The 25607-nt window shown below is 39.6% G+C and overlaps 1 protein-coding gene across 1 annotated transcript; it reads right to left on the reverse strand.

The window, feature by feature from the left end:
* Positions 1-7914: 7914 nt before the first annotated feature.
* Positions 7915-25013, reverse strand: LOC135465464 (b(0,+)-type amino acid transporter 1-like). The gene is made up of 12 exons (XM_064742705.1): positions 24880-25013; positions 22176-22362; positions 15143-15244; positions 14182-14445; positions 13129-13254; positions 12302-12401; positions 12042-12086; positions 11062-11185; positions 10413-10516; positions 9627-9723; positions 8298-8447; positions 7915-7992 (listed from the first exon to the last, which is right to left on the reverse strand). The coding sequence occupies exons 2-12, from the start codon at positions 22339-22341 to the stop codon at positions 7915-7917; spliced, it is 1356 nt and encodes a 451-aa protein (XP_064598775.1). The 5' UTR covers positions 22342-22362; positions 24880-25013.
* Between the last annotated feature and the right edge of the window lie 594 nt (positions 25014-25607).

Consider the following 25607-nt stretch of genomic DNA (forward strand, 5'->3'; position numbering starts at 1 on the left):
GTTCAAGAAGTGCTATGCATATACCACTATATATAGGTATAGCTTGCAACATTTTAAAAAGTCATCTTAGTATGACTCCAGTTTTTACTCTACTTTTCATTTCGCCACAATGAAAATGAAACTTTATACTGTAAAGTTACAGTGCATTCGACACTGTGGTCAGTATGATACTTGTAGCTCAATTTTATATCAAAATATGAATTTAAGCCTGTAGGTTTAAAATGATAAAAGTTAATAGCACCCCGTAGAATAGAATAAAAGTGTATCGGTTGTAAAAAAAAAGTGTATGAGGTATTATAGTTCTTTCATAAACTCTCAAATTTTTGATATATTCTGGAGGAGTACAAAATAAGAGTACATAAATATAGAGCGTATAATCAAGTTGTCAATCATAAAGGCTATGGGCAAATCTTGCTTAAAACTTTTTGAACTGCGGAGGTCAAGCACTAAGAGACACGCTGAGGAGGCCCTGTGGGAGGGGGTACTGACACACGGTATTGATAGGTAGTACAACCGGCGTCACGGTCTCGTGCTCAATCACTTTGTTCATCTCGGGTAAATACGGGAAAGGCTGAGAATAGGCTTGTTTGTATTTCATGGCCACCTTAACTGTTAACTAAAAAACGAACTTTTCAAAAAGCTTTGATCAACATGCTTAAAAACTTGGTTAACGTGATGGGTAGAAGGCATAGTCAGACCGTGAAGCACAGTATCACCGGTTTTTGAACCATACAAAGTTATACATTATCATCTCGATTAAACAGAAAGTACTTGCAGTTTTCTCACCAACACTTTTCAATTTAAATTTACAAGCTGTACGTCTTTATGTGCCATACGAAGGTGTAAATTTGCACAATTTTTGTAATAAATTCAACTGATCGGCATATTGCATTTACCCTTGTATATATGTTTTTAAATTGGCCAACCTGTGTTACGTTTTACAATGAAACTTAATACTGTAAAGTTACAGTGCATTTGACACTGTGGTCAGTATGATACTTGTAGCTCAATTTTATATCAAAATATGAATTTAAGCCTGTAGGTTTAAAATGATAAAAGTTAATAGCACCCCGTAGAATAGAATAAAGGTGTATCGGTTGTAAAAAAAAAGTGTAAAACAGATGTAATTTGTATGATAAGGCAGAATCAAAATGGTCCCGCACTGTATTTTAAACTCTTTTGCTCCTTGGCGTAGAAGAAGAATATAAATTGGTTATAGTCGAACGATTATTTACACTATTTTCCTCTTGAACGGCGAATGATGCAAGTAACAAATAACAAAAAATGATGTAGTCTTGTTTAAATACTAAACCAGTTCTATATAGCTAGCGTATATTCACATTTAACAGTGAAGTGATAATGTCCATGTTGGTGTTTACATGTATGCTATCCCTGACGTCAAGCTTGATGCATGTTCCAGGGGTGTTCGAATTATTGTCACCTATACCAAAAGATTAAACTAAAATACATGGGCATACAAAGTGTTTGAAAATATCACACACGAATTATAAATTATATAAATACATATATATTACCACGTGGTTTTTGTTAAAGGGAGGTATCCAAATATCTGGTACCAATACCAGACACTCATTGGTTGAGCCAGTGTAATGAGGATTAGTCCTTAACCAATCAGGTTGGGTGTTCTACTCCAGTCTTCGCTGATTGGACTGTGCTTTATGAACGAAACGCCGCATTACATCAGATAAACAAGTGTGCCAAGTCTTTTCGGGCACTTGACCAGTGAGGATGGGCGTTCAAATCTAGCTCTGGCTGCTTTATGGCTACATATCAGGAGAATTGTCAGGCACCTGGCGAACGTCGGTGGTGTACTCTGGGCACTCCGGTTCCTTCCATCATTGCTTGAACCGGTCTGACGTTATTTAAATAGCCATTTAAACACCAGTTAAGTACATAAATAACCTTGTCAATGAGGATGCGCAGGTTAATGAATATAGAGAGCTACTTACCAGCCCTTCTCTCTTTTTTCATGGGTGTCCCTTACTCGTGCGGGGATTAAGCTCTTACAATTGATGTTTCTACTGACTCACAAACCGGATTTCCGGGCAATTATTTGTAAAGGTGAGCTTATCTGGTGTTCAAAATATACATTAACATATACTGTATACAGCTTTTACAATATTGTGATGAGTCCAGTCCTACGTGCCTGTCGACACGCGCACCGAATACTTCGCTTGATCTGCGTTTAATACAGCCCACTCCTTGAGCAAACAGTGTTGAAATTCATGCTCTCGCAACTTTCCGTCTTCATCGCGTTTTTTAGCGTTCAAGGGACAGTCTGGTATAGTAGAGCATTCTCGTTACAGCGCATGCGCGTCTCTCCAATGCCCGCTACACCATTGCCACCATTAATCGAATTTGACGTTTTGCACTTCATGCGACACTCGTGAGAGTGTTTTATGCGCAGTCGTCGTGCGGATCTATAATTATCATTCTATAATACAATGTCCGTGAAGATTAATAAATTGCACCACTCATTACCTAATGATGCTAAAGCTATATAAGTTGTTACATTTGAGTATTTTCGTGAACAGTTAGAAAAAACCCGTAACTGCGGTGAATTGACAAGACGCCGATTAAGTGTGACCATTTGTCAGCTTTCGCACACTGTCGTCACTTGTCCGTTTTCTTTTTTTTTTCACTCCCAAAGCTGCCGTCTTCATATTTATTACTTTTATGGACTACTTGAACCAGTTATTAACAAGCACGCAAATCTCATATTTTACGTTAGCGTCGGTAAATATGGACAGAGCGTCAGAATCTCTGGCAATCTGCTAATCTACTAGAGGTTGTTTATTCATCTTGTTGAATTAGGTGGCCACGTGTACTTCGACCAGTTGTAATCAAACCGCAACTGAGATACAATTTTATTAACGACAACTTATATACGAGCATGGTAAACCATTTGAATACTCATATTTTCAGGTCATTCGCCGGTTGAACATTCCTTGGGTCTTTCCCAAGGTTTGTGTTAAACAACGTTTGTGTTAAACAACGTTTTGGGAATTGACCTTGCGATTATTGACCTTGAATGTCCATTTTAGGTGACAACTGGTATACCCATGCCTTTTTCAACGCATAGAATTTTGCCATGCTTTAATGTGATTGTATATTGCATGACAACACAGCATTTTGAGTAATTCTAGACCAGTGACGTCTAATAAACTGCAACTAACATCACTGCATTTTTTATTATAATAACCATGCTTATGCCATGCTGGTAGGGGACCTCTGTGTTGCCACTTTGAACCTTATACATAGAGCGTTGCAATAAAGCCCTATAGCTAAGGTAAACTGACAATAAAACGTAAAAGCGAGGCGAGTTACCAGTTAAGTTGTTGTGGTATCCAGCACATTATTTTATTTGATATTTTTATTTATTTATTTTTAAGATGAACTTCTTAAGTTGTAAATGTTCATTTGGCATATGTTCATAAGGTATGTTTTAGTTTCGGACGGTTGCTCATCACAGTTAAGTGTTGCCTTTCTTGTCGATTAACCTCTGACTAGTGAGGCTCGTCTGGTCAAGAACTGTGTCTGGTATTTGCTGAAGTGCAGTAGGTTACTCCGTGCATGCATTCCATTTTTTCCCATAAACTGACATCTGTGGTATCACTCTAAATAGTGTTTAAAGAAAACACACACATGATGACGGTGGAGAGTTGACAAAACTACAGGGAATATCCGCTCACGTCAAATGTGTATATTTCTTTAATGTATAATACTTTATATAACTTCAATACTGTACAAAAAAGAAAAAAAGCACTAACAGTCGTCTATAAAAATCATTTTATTCCAAAGCAAAAATTATACCCTAGTATTTAAAATACTAAACGAGACCCTTACCGCAATACTGTGTAACAATACTCAACCAGACACAGCAGACTCGTACATTTACCAAACAATACAACATGCTCATTTCGTATATACTCGTAGTCCTACATAGCATGATGTGTTTGGAAGACCACACAAACTCAAATACATATATCTCCAGTATTATCAAATACATCTCCAATCATATACCCAGGATAAAACAGTATGGACATTTTAAGAAAATAAAGGCAGCAGTATATTGTATTACAATATTCAAAAGGTTGCAATAATTCAGTTTGACTAATTTATTGGCACTTACACGATGAATTAGTCAAAACAAGTTCCGAAAACAGATGTACAAAATAAGAGGACAGAATCCGTCACAAATACAGCATAAACTTTGAGATCTACAGTCCAAACAATAAACAAACAATTATGGCTGAAACGTTTGCGTGTCCTTGACGATGAAAAAGTTACATGCTGTTTGGGGCAAAATGTCCACTGTGCAAACAAAATGAAACTTTATAAGAGTTTTTCCAAAAGCAGAATGAGCACATTTGTCGGAACAATGATGAGTTATGAATTACGCCCGAGCTATATCTATTTGCTAGAACTCCCATACCCCTCCCCCCTCCCCCAGCCCTCCACCCACATTCCACCTGAAAGTCAATGCGAGGTTTAAATTAGCCACAGTAGTTAGACATTTGCCTTAGACAGTATGCGTAACTAACCACGACTGAGGCATTGCAAGAGGCAGGCGAGGTTTTGCGAGATCAAAAACATGATTCGTGGCCGTGGTTTCGTTTGCTTTCGCCATGATTGCACATGTCTCAGTTCATCTCATCTTCGGACGATGATTTTCAGTCTCTTTTAATTAGATAAATACAGCCCGACTTACTAAAATAGAAGTTGTGTTATTTAAATGTCGGGACGGTCTGGGATGCTGATGTGGTTTATTTTGAAACACAATATCCTAAAATTGAAGCGGTAAATATTAATCATATGCAAAATGTATTAAATGCCGAAATATGGATAAAGTCATGAATTAATGCCCCATGAAAATGTACGAATCTCTATATAAAATATAATAACTTCATAAACACGACTCATGAAAGGCACAATTGTAAATAGGTAAAACAATGTATAGTCTAAATCAAGTTAACATGAGAAATACTCAAGTCACGCTTTAAAATGCATGCAGCAATATACTTAATATCTCGTGTGACAGTTATATTCAAAATAACTCTTCATGTTCGTGCCACAATACAGACTAGCATCTTCATGCAGATTCATTTTCTAAGTAAAACGTACATAAATATTTAGTCGGAGTTATGACACGTTGTTCAGTTGAACCAAGACCGTCCTGCTTGCACTTTGCAACTGATCTTATAACCTATCGATGGCCTTTTAACCATGTGGACGATTCGATGATCAGCAACGAATAATTTTGCACAAGGCACTTACGGCGTTCTATGTGAAAGCAGTTAAGAACGTACGTGCTACTAATAAAAAAACACTGTGTGTAACATATTTTTATTGTAAATATTTCACGAACACAAAAATACGAAATACTTTAATTCCTGTTAGGCCTACTGATATATCCACATTAACACAATTGCAGTAGGTGCTGCTTTAGTGTCTTATAGAGAGTAGACAAATACAATAGGCGCCGTTTTAGGATAATATGTATACTGAGGGTTATGAAATTCATTTTATACCGCAAAATGGCGCTTTGTACAACTTGGATCCTGGGTCATTGTTGTGGCCAATCTGTTTTGTTACGAAACGCTCAAGTTACCAAACTACGTATTTGAACGTCTTTTGTTCTTACGACGTCTTCACCGTTTGTCTTTTTGGGACCGTAACGTGTCAGAGAAAATTGACGACACTGCCGGGTCCAAGGCGAAGCCCATTAAAGAGGCTTGAAACAGTACAGATCCTGACAGAACCAGAAAACCAAAACATCAGGCAGAAACTCACAATAACAAAGAGAAACCCAAAAATCAAAGGGAAGCTAAAAAGAGTTTCTAAAGGGCAAGACGAATGGATCATACCGTCAATGACAAAGCCTATATAAGACACAGAAGACACCAATAGGTATGACACCACAGTAGGTGAAAATGTAAACAGTGCCACTTAAACCAAACAAAGTGTTAAAATTTAACACTTTCACCATCAGTAACATCAATTAGAACGATCCGGTTAAAGGCAACTGGCCCAACATAGGCCTATAGTTTTAAGCTAACCAAGTGCAATGTTTTCTGTGCTTGGATTTCAAAACCGGATTGTCTCTTCTTGTTCACAAAAACAAATCGCCACAACCTTGCCTATGCTTACTACAATAACGCTAATCACTATTATTAAAGCATTGTTTATGTACTTTACCATTGGTGACAGGGACTGCATGTTGACATCTAGAAGATAGCAGAATCCTATAATTCGGAATTGTAACGATGCAGTTACCTCCCTTGCATCAGGCCTACCGTCCAACGAGGCAGCCAGATCGCGAGATTCCCGTGTGATTTGGAAAGAGCCGTTTATGATCACCAGCTTTGCCCATCAGCTCCCAGTGTTAAACCTTTCTATGTAGGGACATGAGCAATGTATCTGCGGCCTAGTGATGTCATATACCGTCCGTACAGATATGGCCGTTGTCTGATTTAATCATCATTCTCTATGGGTCGCAACTTGAAGAATGATCTGAATTAACTTTGTTAGTTTTCCTGAAACAGAATTAAAAAAAAGGAAATTATCGTTTTATTGCTTGAAAATACACACGGGTTGTTCACCTCTTCATACTAGGTTATACACTTACTGATATGAGGTTGTGAACCTCTTTAGAGCTGGTTATGCATCTACTGATATCAGATTGTGAACCTCTTTAAAGCTGGTTATGCATCTATTGATATCAAATTGTGAACCTCTATAAGGCTGGTTATGCATCTATTGATATCAAATTGTGAACTCTATAAAGTTGGTTATGCATCTATTGATAATCAGACTGTGGGGCTTGATAAGTGATTGTGTACCTGTTGATACCATACTTTTGATAGGTTATCTATCACTTAATAAAAGATCTCTGTATACCCGTGCTCCTGGTTACACATTGTGCAGCCCTTGATATTAGAGTGTGCGTCATTTAATATCCGATTGTGTATCTCTTCATATAAAACTTTGTACCTCTTAATATCAGACTGTGCATCTCATGATAAGATTATGCACCTCTTAATATCAGGCTGTGTACCTCTTGACAGCGGCTTGTATTAGCTCTTGACACCAGGATGTGCATTTCTTTATATGTGAACATTTTGATGTTAAAAATGTAACATCTTTAGGCAAGGTCCTATATGTCGTGTTATAGGAAATTCCAGAAAACACAATACATCTTGATAAAAAGTTGTGAACCTCTTGATATCAGGTTGTGCCCAGATTGAGGCAAATTCTGTCAATCTGAGGGACAAGTTTGTAGCGCAAAACCATAGCTTTCTAGGACACGCTGTGAACACATAATTTGAGTTAATAACTCTATCTTGCTACAGTTGCAGGAATATTCAAGAAACTGTCAAATTTTAACAAAAGTGAGTTTGAGTTCGAACTATTTTATCGCTAAAGGTAAAAAAAAAGGTTCTACTGTTTCACGTGACTCAAACTATCCAGCTATTTTACTACTTTAACGTGGTCGTCTTCAAAAACAAATTTAGAGTACACGAACGATGGAGAGGTTTGAGTACCTGTAGCTGAACTTTTGTGAGCTTGACAATTAACTACATAAAAGAGGAGTCCGTCTGTACCTGAGGGACATGGTGAGACAGGTGAGACAGGTGATCGGTCAATTAATGTCAACAAGGTTTCCTAACATTTTTCACAAGTCTAATGATACAGTTGGACTGATTTTTTGTTTAGCGACAAACGAGCTCGACCTTGAAATCCACCTATTGAAATCGGGCGACCAGGCCCTTCACACGACTATGTTATACACAAACTTTACCCATGAAGCCCGGATGTTTCCTGAACCGTACGAAGAAGAAATAGCAGATGATTCCCACGAAAATAAATAAACAGCCATAAAAGTACGACATCTTAGGTTCTCTGATAACCGGGGCTATGACCAGATAGCACGAGATGATGAGGACGATGATGGGAATGGGCAATATTAACCTGTAAGATAAAACAACATTCGCAGAAATAAGTCTGAACAGATTTAAGTGAGTGAATCCGAAAAAAGAAGAATCAACACACGGATGTTTATTTGTGTAATGAGGTATCTTTTTCCGCAAAATGGCGTCTCCATTTGGTATTTTTCTCTGTAACACAAGAGTAATACTTTACCAGACTGCCGAAAAACGGAATTACTCTTGTCTAGACATGTTCCGCATTAATTATTTACTTTATCTTTTTCCAAAAAATTTTGTCTAAAAAACTGAGCTCAGAAAAGCGCGAGAACTGAAGGTTGGATGTCTTACCTTGTAAGGTCTTTGGAGATCTTTTCTGCCAAACCTGAGCACCAGTAGTGTAAGGGCAGAAAACCCGTAAACTATCCACGTGATGAAGCCATAGAAGTCGATTAGCGTGCTTATATCTCCAGGGATAAGGAAGATGATGCCCGTGATGAGCTGTGGGAAGAGAAAAACAAGAAAAACGTTATCCACAACAACATCCAGTATAGAGCTGCTCATTGCAGATAGAAACTTTTCTACTCTATGAAATGATACAGCGAGTCAGTGATCAGCTGTTCATGTGTTTTAAAACAACTTTGTAACGCCAAATCGGAAAACCGGCCCCGATAGCACAGTTTGGCAGAGCGTCCAGGGTCAATCCTGGGTCCAGTCACACCTGAAACCTTAAAAGGGGAAGTTCAGCATGAAGGGGATAGTACAACCACAGACAGATCACTGATAAGGCAACTACTGGTTGACCCGTATCAGTATAATGGCTTCGGTACGGCGTCTCAGTGAAGCAGCACTAGATAAAAGAGCGATGGAAATCCGTCCTGCAACAAGGAGGCACATTACATGCACTCTAATGATTCCTTTGTCGTCATATGACTGAAAAATTGTTAAGTACGACGTTAAACCCCAAGTACTCACTCACCCAAATCGGGAAAATGTGCATTAAAGGCAGTGATGTTTATTGCAATCTTATCAGAGCTATATTCGTGACATCAAACTGTGTATTAACCAATATATTAATAGTGTTAGCCCGAAAAGCGACTGAGAACGCTTTATCTTGACTTAAAATTTCGGCAAATATTTCCTCGTCATCATCTGGAGAGCCCTCCGATCAATGCTGAAATACTGAGTCAAGATTTCATGAGCTCACTTAGTTGGGTAAGTCATTAACTAACATGTCAACGTGTTTTAGAGATATAAAGTGCACTTATCTAAGGGCTACTTAACACGATTTATTTGATTGGTGTTTTACGCCGTACTAAAGAATACTTCACGGCGGCCAGCATTATGGCGGGAGGAAACTGGGCAGAGCCCGGGGAAACACACGACCATCCGCAGGTTGCTGGAAGACCTTCCCCCGTACAGCCGGAGACTTAACACTAAGTACGCTTCATGAAACAGGGCCTTGGTCATTGGAACCACAGGTTTCTATAGTGAACCATTGCTCCTCCAAAAAATCAACATTCAATTACACCGGAGGTAACTGCGAAAGGTTGGACTAATAGTAAGGATTTGGAAACATGAAGTGCGAAAATACTGTTGAAATTACTTCCACCAATGATCGTTTTGCACTTTGAGGTTATACATTTCTAGAACTGCTTTTGCCGACATCTTCATACTTACGGTGAATATAAGGGCTGGGGCTGGGGTGACCTTGGTTGTATGAATGTAAGACACGACTTTGGGCAGGTGGCCGTCCCGACCAGCTACGTAACACAGCCTGCAAGTAACGTAGTCTTCGTAAGTACAACTGAACACTAACAACAATAAACGAATATTTATGGTCACAAAATTCACTTGGACAGGTGGCATAATTTGATATACAATCAAAAAATAATTTGTTATCTTTAACAGAAATTAAGTTGTCTGTGTGTTTTCGGGAATGTGTTCTGTTATTACAGCACAATATTCTGCCATATTCGACATAATATTCTGTTAGTCTAATAGAGCCTTTATGTGTTGAGCCAGAATGTGTTGTATTTAACAGAATAATCTGAATACATCCCAACATCAACCAAACAACAGCCTTTCTGTTAAATTTAACAGATTGATTTTTGGAAGTAACTTATCACACACACTGTTAATTGATACCATAGATTTTTAAGGACTTACGGGGCTCTGTAAAATTTTTCATTCAAAAAATTGGTGGCTGGGGGGACGGCTCTGGGACGCATCGAACGTTCACACTATCGAAGAAAGGTGACCTAATTTTACGCCTGTTCCATTCAGGACGGATTTTTGATGACGTACATTAGAACAACTCGGCTTAGGCAACCGTTTTCGTTCGTGTAAGAGCACAAAACGGCAACTACCGGCTAAGATGCTTACTAAATCCCGAGCAAGCCTCCTAAGCCCGACTATTGTCAGTTCAGAAAAACTATGCTAGTGCACCCGCAGATAAAAACTCACCTTCCACTAGCGAACAGACAGCCGTTTGAGGCTCCAAAGCAGGACATGACGACGAACATTGGCATCAGCCATGCCATCACTCCCAATACACGCTCGCCCCATTGCTGTGGAGAAAAAAGAAGGAAACTTTACTGACTCTTCACAAATCCTGTTATAAAAGACTCTTGAATTACAATGCTCAATGATCAATTCAGATTGAACCCAATGTCGTCATTGGGCGGGAAAAGGTGCCCACTGGCTACAAGCGGAATTTCATTATCCTGGTACAACTGTCAATAGTTTCAACAGCAGTCCTTTCAAATGTGGTCGAGGAGTAGAGTGAAGAGGGTGATAAATTTATTTGGATGCTTTCTCCTCTGAAATGATACTTCATTGAATTGTCATTACAAAATTATGTGCGGCAATGGGAAGGGGGAGACGATGTGTCGAGGATCTGACCAGCTAGAATTAATTGGAAAGCTTGGCTGCGCTCGCCACTCGGGTAAACAGCTGGGTCTCCGAATAGAGGTTGAACAGCCATGATTATGGTGTTTCCAAATATTTCTCAAATTTAGTCAGTGTACTCGGACTAGCACTAGATGAATCAATAAATTAATCATTACAGCAAACAGAGTTTACATCCTGATTCCCTCTCAAATGGTTAACTTACCACAGCAACAGCTGGTGAGGCCAGAATCTCAACACGTGACATCACGCCAAAATAACCGATGTTTGCAAGGACATAACAACAGGCGGTTAGGGGAATTCCGATGATGATGGCACGAGGCAGATTTCTGAGGGCAAGAAACAAATGTCAGTCACAATGTTCACGTACAAACATTTGGAACGATTATGCAACGTTTTGTAACAAATGCGATATATATATATATATATATATATATATATATATATATATATATATATATATATATATATATATATATATATATATATATATATATATATATATATATCTAATATATCACTAATGCGGTCGCTTATGCTGGCTTCCTCTCCGGCCGTACGAAGGTTTTCACTGCTGTGAGTGAGGATTTCGACTATCAATATATTCTAAAGCGCCACCACCATTCGCTATTAAAAGACAACAAATAATAGAACACTACTTATTTCGGAAGAGGGATGGAAACAGACAAACGCCCAGAGATATTTCGTTCCGACATGCTTAGTAACCCTATATATCAACTTTTAACCTGAAAAATTGTTGCAAGGTCATGGGACACGCCATGTTATAGAAACTGGAAACACGATGTCGCGTACCCAACGCACATACGGCGTGGCCAGAACAGGGTTTGGGCGACGTCAGCAATCACAGCTGCGTTCTCGGGTTATGGAAATAACTCGCTCCTGATTAACTAGAATTAATAACATGGCTGCGCTTTCGATTTTATCAATGTGTGCGATTTGCTTACCTTGAACTGCGATATCACGGTTATGCCACATCACAAAAAATCAAAAGCTTTGCTTTTCAACCTTTACTTTATCTACTCATATATGGACTTGGTACAATGTTGTCTAGGGCCTCCGTGGCTGAGGGGATTTGCACGCCAGCACGGCACAATGACCCAGGAGCCCCTCACCAATGCGATCGCAGTGAGTTCATCATTATTCTCATATATTACCGGTACTTACTTGTATGGGTCCTTTAACTCTTCTGTTATGAAATTCAGATTGTTCCTGTGTAGAAAACAATGAAGTAATGTGCTTAACACTCTTCTTAGTGTGGGGCTGTCATTACATAACACTCATTAACAGCTTGCATATGCTCCAAGAGCCAAATTACTGTATACAAATGGGATAAGAAACTCTGAGCTATAATTATCCTTAAGACAACAATTCAAGAAACTTTCCATTAAAATTTGATATCGCAATTGTCATATTCATGTACGTACCATCCATCGTAAGCCCAAAGGCCATTGTAGAAAGCCAAAGCTATTAAAGATGGATCTTCAGCGGTGTCTTCGAATCCTTCGCTTATGGTTTCTGTGTTGCCTGTAATACAATAGTTGTTCAGTAATATACCGATAAAGATAGATAAAGATATGTACAGCGCCTTAAACCTCAAGAAACTATAGACTTCTTTAAAGTGAAATAATCCCCCGTGATGTAAAAATGAATTGTTTTTTTCCAGGTTTGAATAACATCCATGTGAGGTTCAGTATTCTGAAGATTTATCAATTATGGCCGTCATTTACAGGTGTTGGAGTTAAGAAGGTGTTGCCACAATGCTGCGAACGGCTATTACTTTGAAGTATCACAGTATTATTTAGCTGTATAGCAATGTCGCAACATCGGTTTCCAATTTCGCTCCATCGCTCCTCTGCATCACCAACCGATTGACAGCGTTCTCAGGCAACATTAAGTCGCATTGTAAACACTGTGCGATTTATCGTTTCATCTCTTCGAATTCGACTTGCCGAAAGAAAATGGGGCATATCAGTACGCTATTTCAGACGATTAGTAGATTTCGACAAAGAGCGTCGTGTGAATTGTAACGTATGAAATGCAAATGGTTCTATTTTCATTCAAGTAGTCCAATTTAACAATTTGATATCTCGCACCGCTTTAAACAATGACACGGTGCTGTGTTAATGACATGTTACTCCGTGAATAAGTGACATTAAAAATACTCCACAACGCTCACAGATGGCTGCAATAATAAACAAGAAATTAGCTAAAAAAATTAGTTGGAAAAAGAAACAGTTTTTAAAATATTTACCTGCGGCAATGAAGTAAATGCCACCGATTGAAATGATTACAACCGCTAATAACTTAGCAGCAGTGAATACATTTTGCACCTGTGTCGCTATTTTCACGCTGTAGCAGTTCACAAAAGTTATGATCACTGAAAAACAAAACATGGGCATAATTGAGAGATAAATACAGTCACGGCTGTACAAGCTGTTTAAATGTTAACCTCTGTATGCTATCTTGTAATCTTGGTACATTTCTTTAAAAGCGTTCTCGTCAAGCCGGCCGGTCCCTTATCAAATCAGATCGCAGACTCGAATCGCTCTCTCACTTGATATATAGATTGTGGCTTAAACCAGTTACGCAGCGAAGGGCGGTAGTGAACTCCGGATACCTCCGAGCCCTCCACCAGTTAGTATTAGAAGCTACTACTTAATCATTGACCGTAACAAGGATTTTAATACAGCAAAGATACGTGATTTCAAAAGTTTTGTAATTGCAGTAGTTAACACCCCTGGTGTTATTGTGCATGAGAGCCCCCAGACACTCCCCCCCCCCCTTCCCCGGCAGCGTGCAGGGGTGGGGCAGTGACCAAGAAGCCTCTCACCAATGCGGTAAATATGTGAATTGAACTCTTGCTCATGCTGGCTTCCTGGCTAAGTGGGAACGTCTGCCAGCAAACTGCGGATGCTGATCACCGTTGTAAAAGTGAAATATTCTTGCGTACGGGATAAAACACCAGTCAGTTAAATAATAAATAATCAAACATAGTACGTTAGGTCTACATGTACGCGGAAACTAAGTTCAATACCGGTACGAGCAATATTTTTGAGAAACCAATCGCAACAATTACCTTGTAACGCAACACTATTCCAATGAAGAAGAGGCTAAGTCGTGAATTTGTAATTAACTGTAATTAATATGCATACAGATTCTCCACAATTGAACTCCGCCCTCGTGTTATTGTGCTCTTTATGCATGCAGAAAATCAGATCTGAGATCTGTTTCACAAATAAATATTAACAAATTTGGAAAATGTTAAAGAAAAAGAAGGGGAGGTAACCATGTGAGTCCAACTTACACATGGCAGCAGCGGTGATCAGTTTAATGGGCATAATAGGCGGTTCACAGTCCGGGAAAAACGGCTTGACGATGTATGTACCCAAACTGAGAGATATCACAGAAAACATGACCGGCCGGATGATGAAGATTCCCACCCATGCGTAAAGGAACGCCGGAAGCTGGCCGAAGTTTCTGCCCATGTTTTTGTAGGTAAACATGTAGTACGCATGCTCTCCTCCGGATAACGGTACACATGTACCGAGCTCAGCGTACGTCAGAGCACCTGTCAGATAAAGAGATCAGAACTATTAGAGCAGGTAATAAGGGGATGGCAATTTGACATTATCGTGTACGGCAAGATGAAAGGTAATAATTCAACATCCATTTATTTATTTGCTCTATTGTTAAACGTCACACTCAATCATCTGGCTGTCAGTTTTTGAGTGAAGGAAACCAGATTGCTCGGGTTAAACCATCGACCTTTGTCTACTTACTGATAACCTTTTCCACATTTGACGTACAGATATGTTCACCATATTGGTGAAAGACCAGGTCTAATGGCCCCACGAGTGTCGTCGATCCCTGATTGCCACTACAACACCAAGCCAACAGTGAGAGCGAGATAATCCACAAATTTCCTGCCTTAGGTCATACATGAGCCCACATCTTGTTCTCCGTCATCTATTTATTATACATCCGTTATCAATATGCAATAAGTACAAGTAATACAAACATATGTCGGTATGTTAGAACATTCTTATTCCTGTCTCTCCACAAAAATACTCAGGCGAATAGAGCGCGCTATACAGCACAGTGGAAACAATTTGTAACATCATGTACCCAGAAAATATTCTAGAAACAAAAAGCAAATGAAATGTTTATCATAATGGCAGACAAGAACACGCCTTACACCATTCAGCCTACTAGAAGAGTACTAAGTGCTTGAAGATGATTTCCATTTTGATTGGACAGCGACTTACCGAGGAGAGCGAGGATTCCACATCCGGCCCATACGATAAGACTGGCGCCTACAGACCCAGAATACTTGAGAACGCCAGTCGGTGAAATGAACACTCCAGATCCTGGAATTGAGAACAAAACGCGTTTCAATTACACTACCAATTTGTTTCGTCTTCTGTAGTTTAATGGAGAGAATGTTTGTTAAAATGAACCCTAGTGGGGCCATACATAAGACTTTAGAAACAGAACTTGTTGATGCCTCGCATGACATTCAGCACTGAGAGGTTGGAGTACGGAAGCAGGACTGGTTGGCTCGGTGTCAGTGTAATCTGACTGAGCGAGGTGTCATGTTTGGTGTCTTCGGCATGATACTTCAGTGGTGGCAGCACTTTGGCGTTATGGACTCGCCCTGCACAGTATATATACACAGACCGACTCACTCCTCGTCATAATATTGATAAGTATGACGTAAAACCCAAAGCATTCATACATGCATTCAAAGTGCTGTCCATATATACGTTTGTGATCCATTTATAGAACAGCATTCATAGCTGCTTCAACAATACATTAACAATTTCAGGACACCTAACCAAAAAAATCTAGCTCAGTTCTGTAAATTAGAATTGCTACATATTAGAAAACAATTTACAAAGAACATATAACAGAATTCATAACACCAATTATACGCTATCATGAAGTGGATCAAAACGCCAGTGTTTTGATCGTTGGGCAACCGGCAGGTCCCGGAAAATGTATGTACTCAAAAATACAGCAAAATGAAGTTTCTTAAATTTAGGTCCTCTCTAATCAGACCGCACTGCTCTACAAATGTTTATTTATTTATATTACTTTGAGAAATGGCACGATTTCATTTTTAGGTCACTTGAAGTGGAAAATAGGTGTACTCTTATAATGGATTTATTGTCTATTGAGATGGCAAAGAGCAGACCCGAAATCTTAACCCCTGCACTTAACGCGGCAATACAGTAAATCTATTGCCTCTGGCCACGACATAAGTTATTATTGGTTCGTCTTAAAGTATGACTGTAATAAAACATTGTTAATCCGTCCCGTCCCACGGATCTGAACTCATGAGCCCGTTTAAACTCACCATTATTGATAAAAAAAAATATAAACATATCCAGTCATCGTGGTGAAATTTTACCACAGTTGTGTCAATATGAACAGAAGCGTCTAACTGCACCTGACCACCTCTCAGTCAAAAGGGTCGCGTGTTCAATCCAGCTGACGCTGGTTCGGCTTCGTCTTAATTTAGGGGGTTTTTAAGCGAACGGCTGTGGTTTCCACAAGAGTCTGTCCGCTTTCCTTCCGCCCATTAACCCAACAGCCTTGACATAGGTCGCGTAAAAATGTACGCATTTCAATCAGCCTATATCTGTTAGATATACTACATGGTTGCTTAACACTTTATTTTCGCACTGACATGCACGGTGTTCCTAAGTTCCTACTCCCAACATTCTATTAATACATTTATATAAAATAAGTGAAGTTTCCCTTTACTTTTGAACTTCAACAATTCTGGCTGCTGAATGGGCATAGCTGTTTCATTGTATTACAGAACTTTGTAGAGGTAATTAAACCAGGAATATGCTTTTTTTAAATGAAAGGCTACCCTGTCCGATGAACTTGAACCAATGTAAGATAATGGCGCACAGGTTTCTGTACAAATCTGTACCCTCGTTATTCTACACACAGACATCTATCTTCAGGCAATCATGTTAAACTGTGTGGACGTCGATTTATGCTCGTTTTATTGCAGATACAGCTGGTAAGCCAGATTTACGATGGCTGTACATTTAGTTTTTTTTCCTGTGCTCTCAGTGCTCATTTCATATTCTTTCTCTTCAGCTCATACTTTGAGAACTTTGATCTACAACAACACGTCATACCCAGTTCTTTTGTACAATGCACTGTCTACTGGGAAACTCTCTTTTTCTATTTCTTTTGTTTGCCCAAAGAAATAAAAGACTAACATCGTAAGCGATAAACCCCTCTTCCGAAAACATTGTAACAGAAACCTGTTATCACTGGAACCCTATAGGGAACCTGATGGATGTATCATGTTTAGATAAAAGATCATGTCTGCACTGCCTTCATGTATATAAAAAAGAACAGAATTTTAAACTGACCACGCAATTTGAAAATGTAAGAAACGTTGTGACCCTATACGAAGACAATCACGTGACCGATGTTAATCGATGTGGGAAGACTGAGGATCACTTGTCACACCTGGACTATACCACCATGTTATAGCCATTGAACGTATCCACTTTCTTGGTCGATTAGCATTTAATCCCCTGGGTGAGCAGACAAAATCATCTGACCTACCCGAATCTACACGGCGACAATACTACATACAGCCACTCCACCCCTTCAAAGGAGGGGTATGATTTCTTTATTTGCTTGGTGTTTAATGTTTCTATGGCGACGGCCAGATTTCTAGGTAGAGGAAACCGGAGTGCCCGGAGTGAAGCACTGAAAGAAGGGTATGACATTTTTCTTAATATCTCACACTATCAGTTTTAAGGAGGTGGGGGTGGGGGTGGGGGGGCAGGGCTCTACGACGTGGTACTGTATTTTCATTGATTTGTCAGATTTCAAGACGTGACATTTACATTCAGCTTCATATCTATGAAGAGCCATAGAAGCGACTTCTGGTGGGCTCCGGTTGTGACCGGGTTTAACCAATATTAGTTTATTTTCTTCACAAGCTGGTGACACGAGGTGTCATAGTCCAGTATTAAAAAAGCATCGAAAGAAATCAACCTACACCGGTTGCTGATCTTACTCGTATCCGGCTTAACTTGATACCATACCCATGTGTCGATGCGTTCTGGTAACAACCACGTGTTGCTGTGCATTACTGCTAATAACCGAATTTGACTTAAGCACTACAGTCCGTTTGTTTTTCGATTTTGTTTTTAACTTGTCGCTATCTGTAACATGGTTCATACTCACTACCAACATTGACTTTCAAAGGTGACACGTAAAACTACCTGTTTTACACATCGATATTTTGAGCGGCTATATTATTGCATAGACAACTCAATTAGTATTCCTTTATAATCCCTAAGTTAGTTTTTGAGGTCAAAACTCGGGTATCGTAGAAATATTATTCAGTAGCTGGTGAAAGTTGCTGAATATAGGCAAGGAATTAAAAGAAACAAAGTACAGTATTGTTCATGTGTGGCTTCGATACAAGTAATAAATATATGTGTTGCTGTATTACTGGAAATTATCGAGTATTACTGTATTATTGTATGTTGCTTTTATAGAAGTAGTTACTATACGTGTTGCTGTATTGCATGTGATAATGACGTAATGATATAGAAGTGTGAAGTTAGGCCCTACACCAAATAACCGAATGTTGCTATATATATAACTGGAGAAAACCGTGTGATGCTGTTCTATAAATAATATCTGGGTAGTATTGACAAAATAATTCATAAATGAAGAGCCAAGGAAAACTTTCACAAGTTGTACTGACCAAAATGTGACAACTATGTTACACTCTGCAGCTAACAGCCACAGAAATTGGCAAATGCAGCATATATAGTTTTCTTTGTGATTTTTCACTTACTTTTAGGAGAATCGAAATGCTTCACAGATGTTAAAGGAATACTGTCAAGAAAATAAATTATTTGTGCCTCCAAACTGTTTAAAAAGATCATATTGATAGTATTTGGGCCCCTGTAACCACAAACGGCCTGCTTGTAGTCGTTCTGATGCAATATGGCTGAATATGCATATTGTGAATTTCAAAGCGAGGCTGCTGAGCCCGTGACGTCACGGTAAGAAGACTCTGGCTCCATGCGTGCAGAAGTTCTATAATAGAAGGCTATAAACACGCGACCAAAAGGCATTTATTTCGACCCAAATTTGCTGTTGTTTGAGAAATTTTTGAAAGGTAGTTATGCCTGTGATCTGTGCAGCTTACGGATGCAACAGTCAGCTTGTCAAGGGAGGTGGAATTTCTTTCGTCAGTCATTTCTATTATCCTTGGCACTTCCTGACAGCAAAGGCATTCTACGTTAGTTGGCATAATATCACAGTTCTCACAATCACACCTGAAAATAAACAGATTTGATATTCAGAGAAGATCATACATATGTTGGTACAGATTCCTTGATACGATGAGAAGCGGATTCAAAGCTTCAGCTGTCGGCGTAACATATTTGCTGTTGTACAAATATGCACCTCGATAAATTTTTACTTACATATTCGGACATTTAGACCAAGTTTACGTGAATCTCAAAAGACTGATTTAATCGTAATATTTGACATGTGGGTTAACACAGACCTCTGAATCAAGGCATTACCTCAAAGCCGAGGATATTAGGGCACTAACCTGCTTGAGGCACCGGCAGGGACAAAGTGATAAATAACACAGGAAGGGAAAGAAAAGTGACAAACACCGGGCCATAATTTGAGAGCTACGGCTTATAGGCCTAGTAACCAGAAATTACAGTATGCTTATCGTTTTTCTGTTTGTGAACTTCAACAAAACCTAGTTTTGCACTTAAAATGCTGTGATTTAAAGGTCTGTATTAACTCCGTGATATTTTGAAAATGCCAGGATACCTGCGACCAATTTATTTGATAGGCTGTTGAAGCCGTACTCAAGAATATTTCATTTCTGCCACGGCGGCCAGCATAAGGCCATATAGTGCCAGCAAATCGGAAAATAGCAAGGAATTAACTGAGATAAAATGTAGTCACCAGGTCAAATTGTCGGTCCGAAAATCTTCTGGTTTCTGACAGCTGTCGACGTGGTCAGACTCGCTGTCGGATGAGTGAGGGGAACGGTTTACTGGGCTGAATTCATGGGTTCCACGCGCTGAATCCGTTCGTATAGGATCTACATGTAGCGGTCTATAGGTGGTATACACATTGGAATTTCTAGTATGTCCGTTTCACAGTCTGACATTATTTTATTTTGGTATTTTTCGCGCCTAAGATCGTATGTGGTATGTGAAACAGTGTTGTTCAGTATGGGCCCGTTCTTACGGTGACGTCACTGGGATCACGTGACGGGCACCTCATTAACTCCACTCTGGCTGACGGCTCCCTAGCGTGAGAGCCGACTATCGCCGTGGGAAGCGAGTCCAGGGGTAAACAAACATCCAGGTTCGTTATAATGAGGGATTATGAGGTAATTATTAAATAAATACCGATGATCATAAGACCTTGACAGTATTCCTTTAATGCTAATCAGGTTAAGGTAATAAAATACGACTTGTATGGTTATATATTCACATGAAGAACATGTTTTCAGAGTATTTAAATAGTTTTTCATATCACCTTATTTATTTATTTATTTATTTATTTATTTGATTGGTGTTTCACGCTGTACTCAAAGAATATTTCACTTCTACGACGGCGGCCCAGCATTATGGTGGAAGGAAACCGGGTGAGGCCCGGGGGGAAACCCACCACCATTCGCAGGTTGGTGCAAGACCTCCCACGTACGACAGGAGAGGAAGCCAGCATGAGCTGGACTTGAACTCACAGCGACCGCATTGGTGAGAGGCTCCTGGGTAATTACGCTGCGCTAGCGCGCTAACCAAATCATATCAGCTTTGTTGTTTTGATATTGATGTATACATGAATGCCTTGCTATTCATGTTATATAACATACATCTATGAGATTTAATTAGGAGTATGACGTAGCCTATACCACGGCAGTCAGAGTTATGGAAGCTACTATACGTTAAACACGCAACAATGAATACACATTCTGTATCGTACATCTCTTGTTGGGCTGTGACGTTAATACCGAAGGCGGGCGTTCTTTATGATTGTTAAAGATTGTGAGAGAGAGAGAAAAACCTACTTAGCTCAGAACAATACGGTTATATAAGCCACGTAGCATAGGATGAGGTTTAATCTCTAGAAATCAGACACATATGAATTGAGGCCATTGAGGCGCCTTTATAGAACACTGCAATACGTGCATCTTGAAAAAGATCGTCTGAACCTGGCATGCTTTCAGCACAAATGAAACGTAAAGTAAGATCGCCGATCGAATTTACTTCTTATAGCTTATAGACACGAATTACTTCAGGTTCCCTCGAAATGTCATCTCAAAGACAGAATGAACAATAGCAACTACGGCCTTAGACCCGATCACTTCAGGTTCACTTCGAAACTTCATCTCAAAAAAGTGGAATGAAAAAACGACTCAGGTTCACCTCGATCGATCATCTCAAGGCAGAGAGTGCAGAAAAAACTACACAAGACTAATGCATGGTTCCCCTCGATACGTCATCTGAAAGGTAGGAGTGAAGAAAGACTACCCAGCTAAGGCCTGAATTATTTCAGGTTCCCTTCGATACGTCATTTCAAAGGCAGAAGTGCAGAAAGACTACCCAGCTAAGGCCTGAATTATTTCAGGTTCCCCTCGATACGTCATCTGAAAGGTAGGAGTGAAGAAAGACTACCCAGCTAAGGCCTGAATTATTTCAGGTTCCCTCGATACGTCATTTCAAAGGCAGGAGTGAAGAAAGACTACCCAGCTAAGGCCTGAATTATTTCAGGTTCCCCTCGATACGTCATCGGAAAGGCAGGAGTAAGAAAAGACTACCCAGCTAAGGCCTGAATTATTTCAGGTTCCCCTCGATACTTCATCGGAAAGGCAGGAGTGAAGAAAGACTACACAGCTTAGGCCTGAATTGTTTCAGGTTCCCCTCGATACGTCATCTCAAAGGCAGGAGTGAGAGACTACCCAGCTAAGGCCTGAATTATTTCAGGTTCCCCTCGATACGTCATCTCAAACGCAGAAGTGCAGAAAGACTACCCAGCTAAGGCCTGAATTATTTCAGGTTCCCCTCGATACGTCATCTCAAAGGCAGGAGTGAAGAAAGACTTCCCAGCTTAAGTCTGAATTATTTCAGGCTCCCCTCGATAAGTCATCTCAAAGGCAAGAATGGAAAATAGACTATATAGCTTCGACCCAAATTACATTGTAGGTTTCCTATTTACGCTGTAGTACATGATCGCCATCGGGCGGAGAACGCATCCAGAAAAACTTACCTATCATAGTACCGACAATTAGAGCCACGGCACTGACCAGTCCCACGTTCTTTTTCAAGGCACCCTTGACCTCAACCGTCGCTCCATCTTCCGGGTTCAGTTTCTCCGTCTCTTCCGGGCTGCCACTTCGTCGCTTGACAGCTTTGGTTTCGCTGCTGTCGGTCATGGTGAGACTTGGCTGTTACCTCTGTGTCAAGAAATAAAATTATAAAATAATATCATTACACAAAATCTTTCTACAAAACACAATGTCTTTGATCACCGAGGTGTTTAAACCTATTTACAGAGTTCAATTTGGTCAAACGATACAGTGAAATCTAAATTACCAAGGGGTCAACTGCTAACCCGATCACACTGACCCAATACGCCGCATCTCTTCAGTTTTATACTAAAGCTTCTTCAGTCAGTAGACGTATACACATATATTCAAACCCTGATACATTCACTGAAGGCTTACATGCGGGGGCGATACTGTACATGTGACTCTCCTGTGAAGTATGTTTTATTGATATACAAAATCAATACTTTATTTGAATTTCTAATTAGGCTGATGAAATCTGGTTTATACCTGATATATGAAAATGTACAAAGCCCAGCAATACCTGGAATTTTTGTTTTATACTTACACAAAACTTCACAGAATGATGCAATATATATTAACAGCACATGTTGACACTTTCAAGCATATAAACCACCTGCTGTGCACCAGAACTTCTGATATATAACAGCCCCTCATGTACACATAACAGTCATATACATGTACGTAGACCGTTCGTTAAACCAGGGCGAAATTTGAACAAACTGTATGAGGATATACATTCTGCTCTGTTAATGTGCACATTAAAAGAAGTAAACCATCTGTTATCTTTATTTATCAGTATACCGCGCGAAGAAACGTAAGATTGTTACAAATAACATCGTAAAATGTAACAACCGGTATTTGTACACTAGTTCTCAAAACTCAAATCCTAAGTAGGTGCCGATGCCGAACAACTTTTCGTTATCAAGTTTGCTTAACTCAGTCTGTTTTAGCCAGTTTGTGTTATATATAACTCAACAAACAATGTATGTCTTTAAACTCAAGGTTTACACCTGAATCGCTGCATCGTTAAACAACTGAAGGTGGGTGATTCTTAAGAAAACATAGAATTCTACTTTAGTGTGTTGTCTTTTGTTAAATGACAGAGCCTACAAACATCGGAAGATATCTACTGGATTTTCCTCGGGGCAAATAAAGAAATCTTTTGTTTTAATGACCTCGCGACCTTACGACATGCAGGCACGGGAACATAAAACACCCAGGGTTTGTAGAAACAACGTAGTTTTAATAACTAGCGTAATAACAGCATACGGCATTTCAGAGATGTCCGCTTGCACCTCCACTCAAGCCCCTGCGCCCACTAATCACAGAGAGTTTATTGTGAGCAAATTCAAATTTCACGAGTTGTAAGAACCAGATGTGAATGTTTGCAGTGCACAATAACTGAACTGGACAAGACTACTCGATGCATCTACCCTTGCGTCTTCCAACGGCTTTGAGCCAACATAGACACAAATGTACTTGTTTATGCTGTGATTTGTTTTGCTTGAGTGTTGATTTGCCGTTATATTGACCTCTATTCCATGAGATATTCAATTCAATTCAAGACAATTCTTCAGCAGACAATGCAATGTTCATTCATTGAAGCCGAGTTAGTTGACCTGGAATGTATTTGCAAAGGTTTCTATTTTCTTTTCGTTGTGGTATAATGACGATAACAAATTACTACGCTCGCTATCAGCTGAACTGCCAGATCAACGTTGATAAGCTAGAACGATCTAAAATTGACAGCGAGTCTGTTTGCGATAGCGCACTGTATTTGAGGCAACTCTTCAAACTGGGTATTACGAATCGTGACGTCTAGCTCCAGTTAATATTATACGGGATCTACTTGTATAGTGGACTTCAGACGATACCTAATAGACGATATGTTGGTTTCCACCACAGACCTAGGCGAAACGAGATATGTGGGTCAGGGCGAGATCTTCTCTTGAAACTTTTAATTCAACGTGGACATTTATACTGCATACAGGCAACAAAGGCTATAGATGATGTTAAACATACATACATACATAAATAAGTAAATAAATAAATAAATAAATCAGCGGTACAGTGAACATGTTGACAGAGTCGTTGTTGAACGAACTTTTTGCTCAAATCTGAATAATTATTTCCTTGACTGAAGTGTTGAAATCAATTTCACATGTGTTCTCAATTTTACAACTGATGTGAAGCAAAGCAAAATCAATAGTCTTGTGTATATTATAAAACAACAAGTTAACCCACCACAGTCTGACAGTTATTTCCCCGTTCCCAGTAAAGAGCTGAAAGCGACTCATTCTAAGCGTATTTTTTCAATTATGAATCGGTTTACCTTTTCCGAGAAGATAACCGCGCTGTACAGATATCTTGCAATTACAGCATTTTTGCTCTTGGCACCACTACAATGTCTATACATGCAACTAAAACACTGCCAAATGCACCTGCACCTATAGGAGCACAGTTCACTGAAACCAGTTAGTATTACATCTACACAGACTAAAGAATGCGAGGTGTATACACGTTATTATGCTGTAGCAGCAATCAGCGTTAAGCTCGTGTCGAGTCCTTCAAAACATCATAAAATAAGACCTGAGCACCATTCCAGCTTCTCAGAAAACGTACCTGTTCTGACTTGGCAGTACCTAAGACTCAACCCCCTCAAACCCAGTAACCCTGGTGCTTTAGCCTGGCCCAGATTAACGTCATTCCTGTCTGCCTGTGGCGTTTCACCAAAAAATAACACCTCTCCCAGACCGCTTCCAGTGAGAGGTTACCGACACCACAAACACCTCCAGATTCGCAACTGGCGAGCTTTGACACACAAGCCAAGTACAGCCCTATACTGTTGTTGTTTGTAACCTTGTACTCAAGGACTCACGAAACCACTTCTCCCAACAGTTCTTTCCAGGCTGGTTCCTTCGGAAGAACATATTATCCCAAGTTTAAAAAGAAACATTGATATGACAATGGTTTGCGCCCCTAACTCACTATTATGTTAAAGCTAGCTACCATTAGTTGTCAACTTATGCTACCAAAATTATATAGTTAACCCTTCCGTTTGTTCCTAAGACAACTTTGTGCTCTAAGCTCTAGGGGCCAGGAAGCTAGTTCCCCCAGCAGTATCTTCTTGTCTGGACTGGTTCTTTTCGCGGACGCTTTTGGTTGTCGTCAAAAATATGCCAACGATTTGTGGTTTAATTCAGTTTCCTGTTAAAAATTGTCCCAATGTCAACATCAAGTGCTTTCCTTATTCTCAAGGCGCAAAAATATTCGAGTCCCGCAAGGAATTTGTGCTATTTGATTAGTGGTATATGTTCAAACTTTCCTTCAAAGCAAAGTTCAAATGTTAC

The sequence above is a fragment of the Liolophura sinensis genome, chromosome 5, assembly GCF_032854445.1.
Source record: "Liolophura sinensis isolate JHLJ2023 chromosome 5, CUHK_Ljap_v2, whole genome shotgun sequence".
Taxonomy (NCBI): Eukaryota; Metazoa; Mollusca; class Polyplacophora; order Chitonida; family Chitonidae; genus Liolophura; species Liolophura sinensis.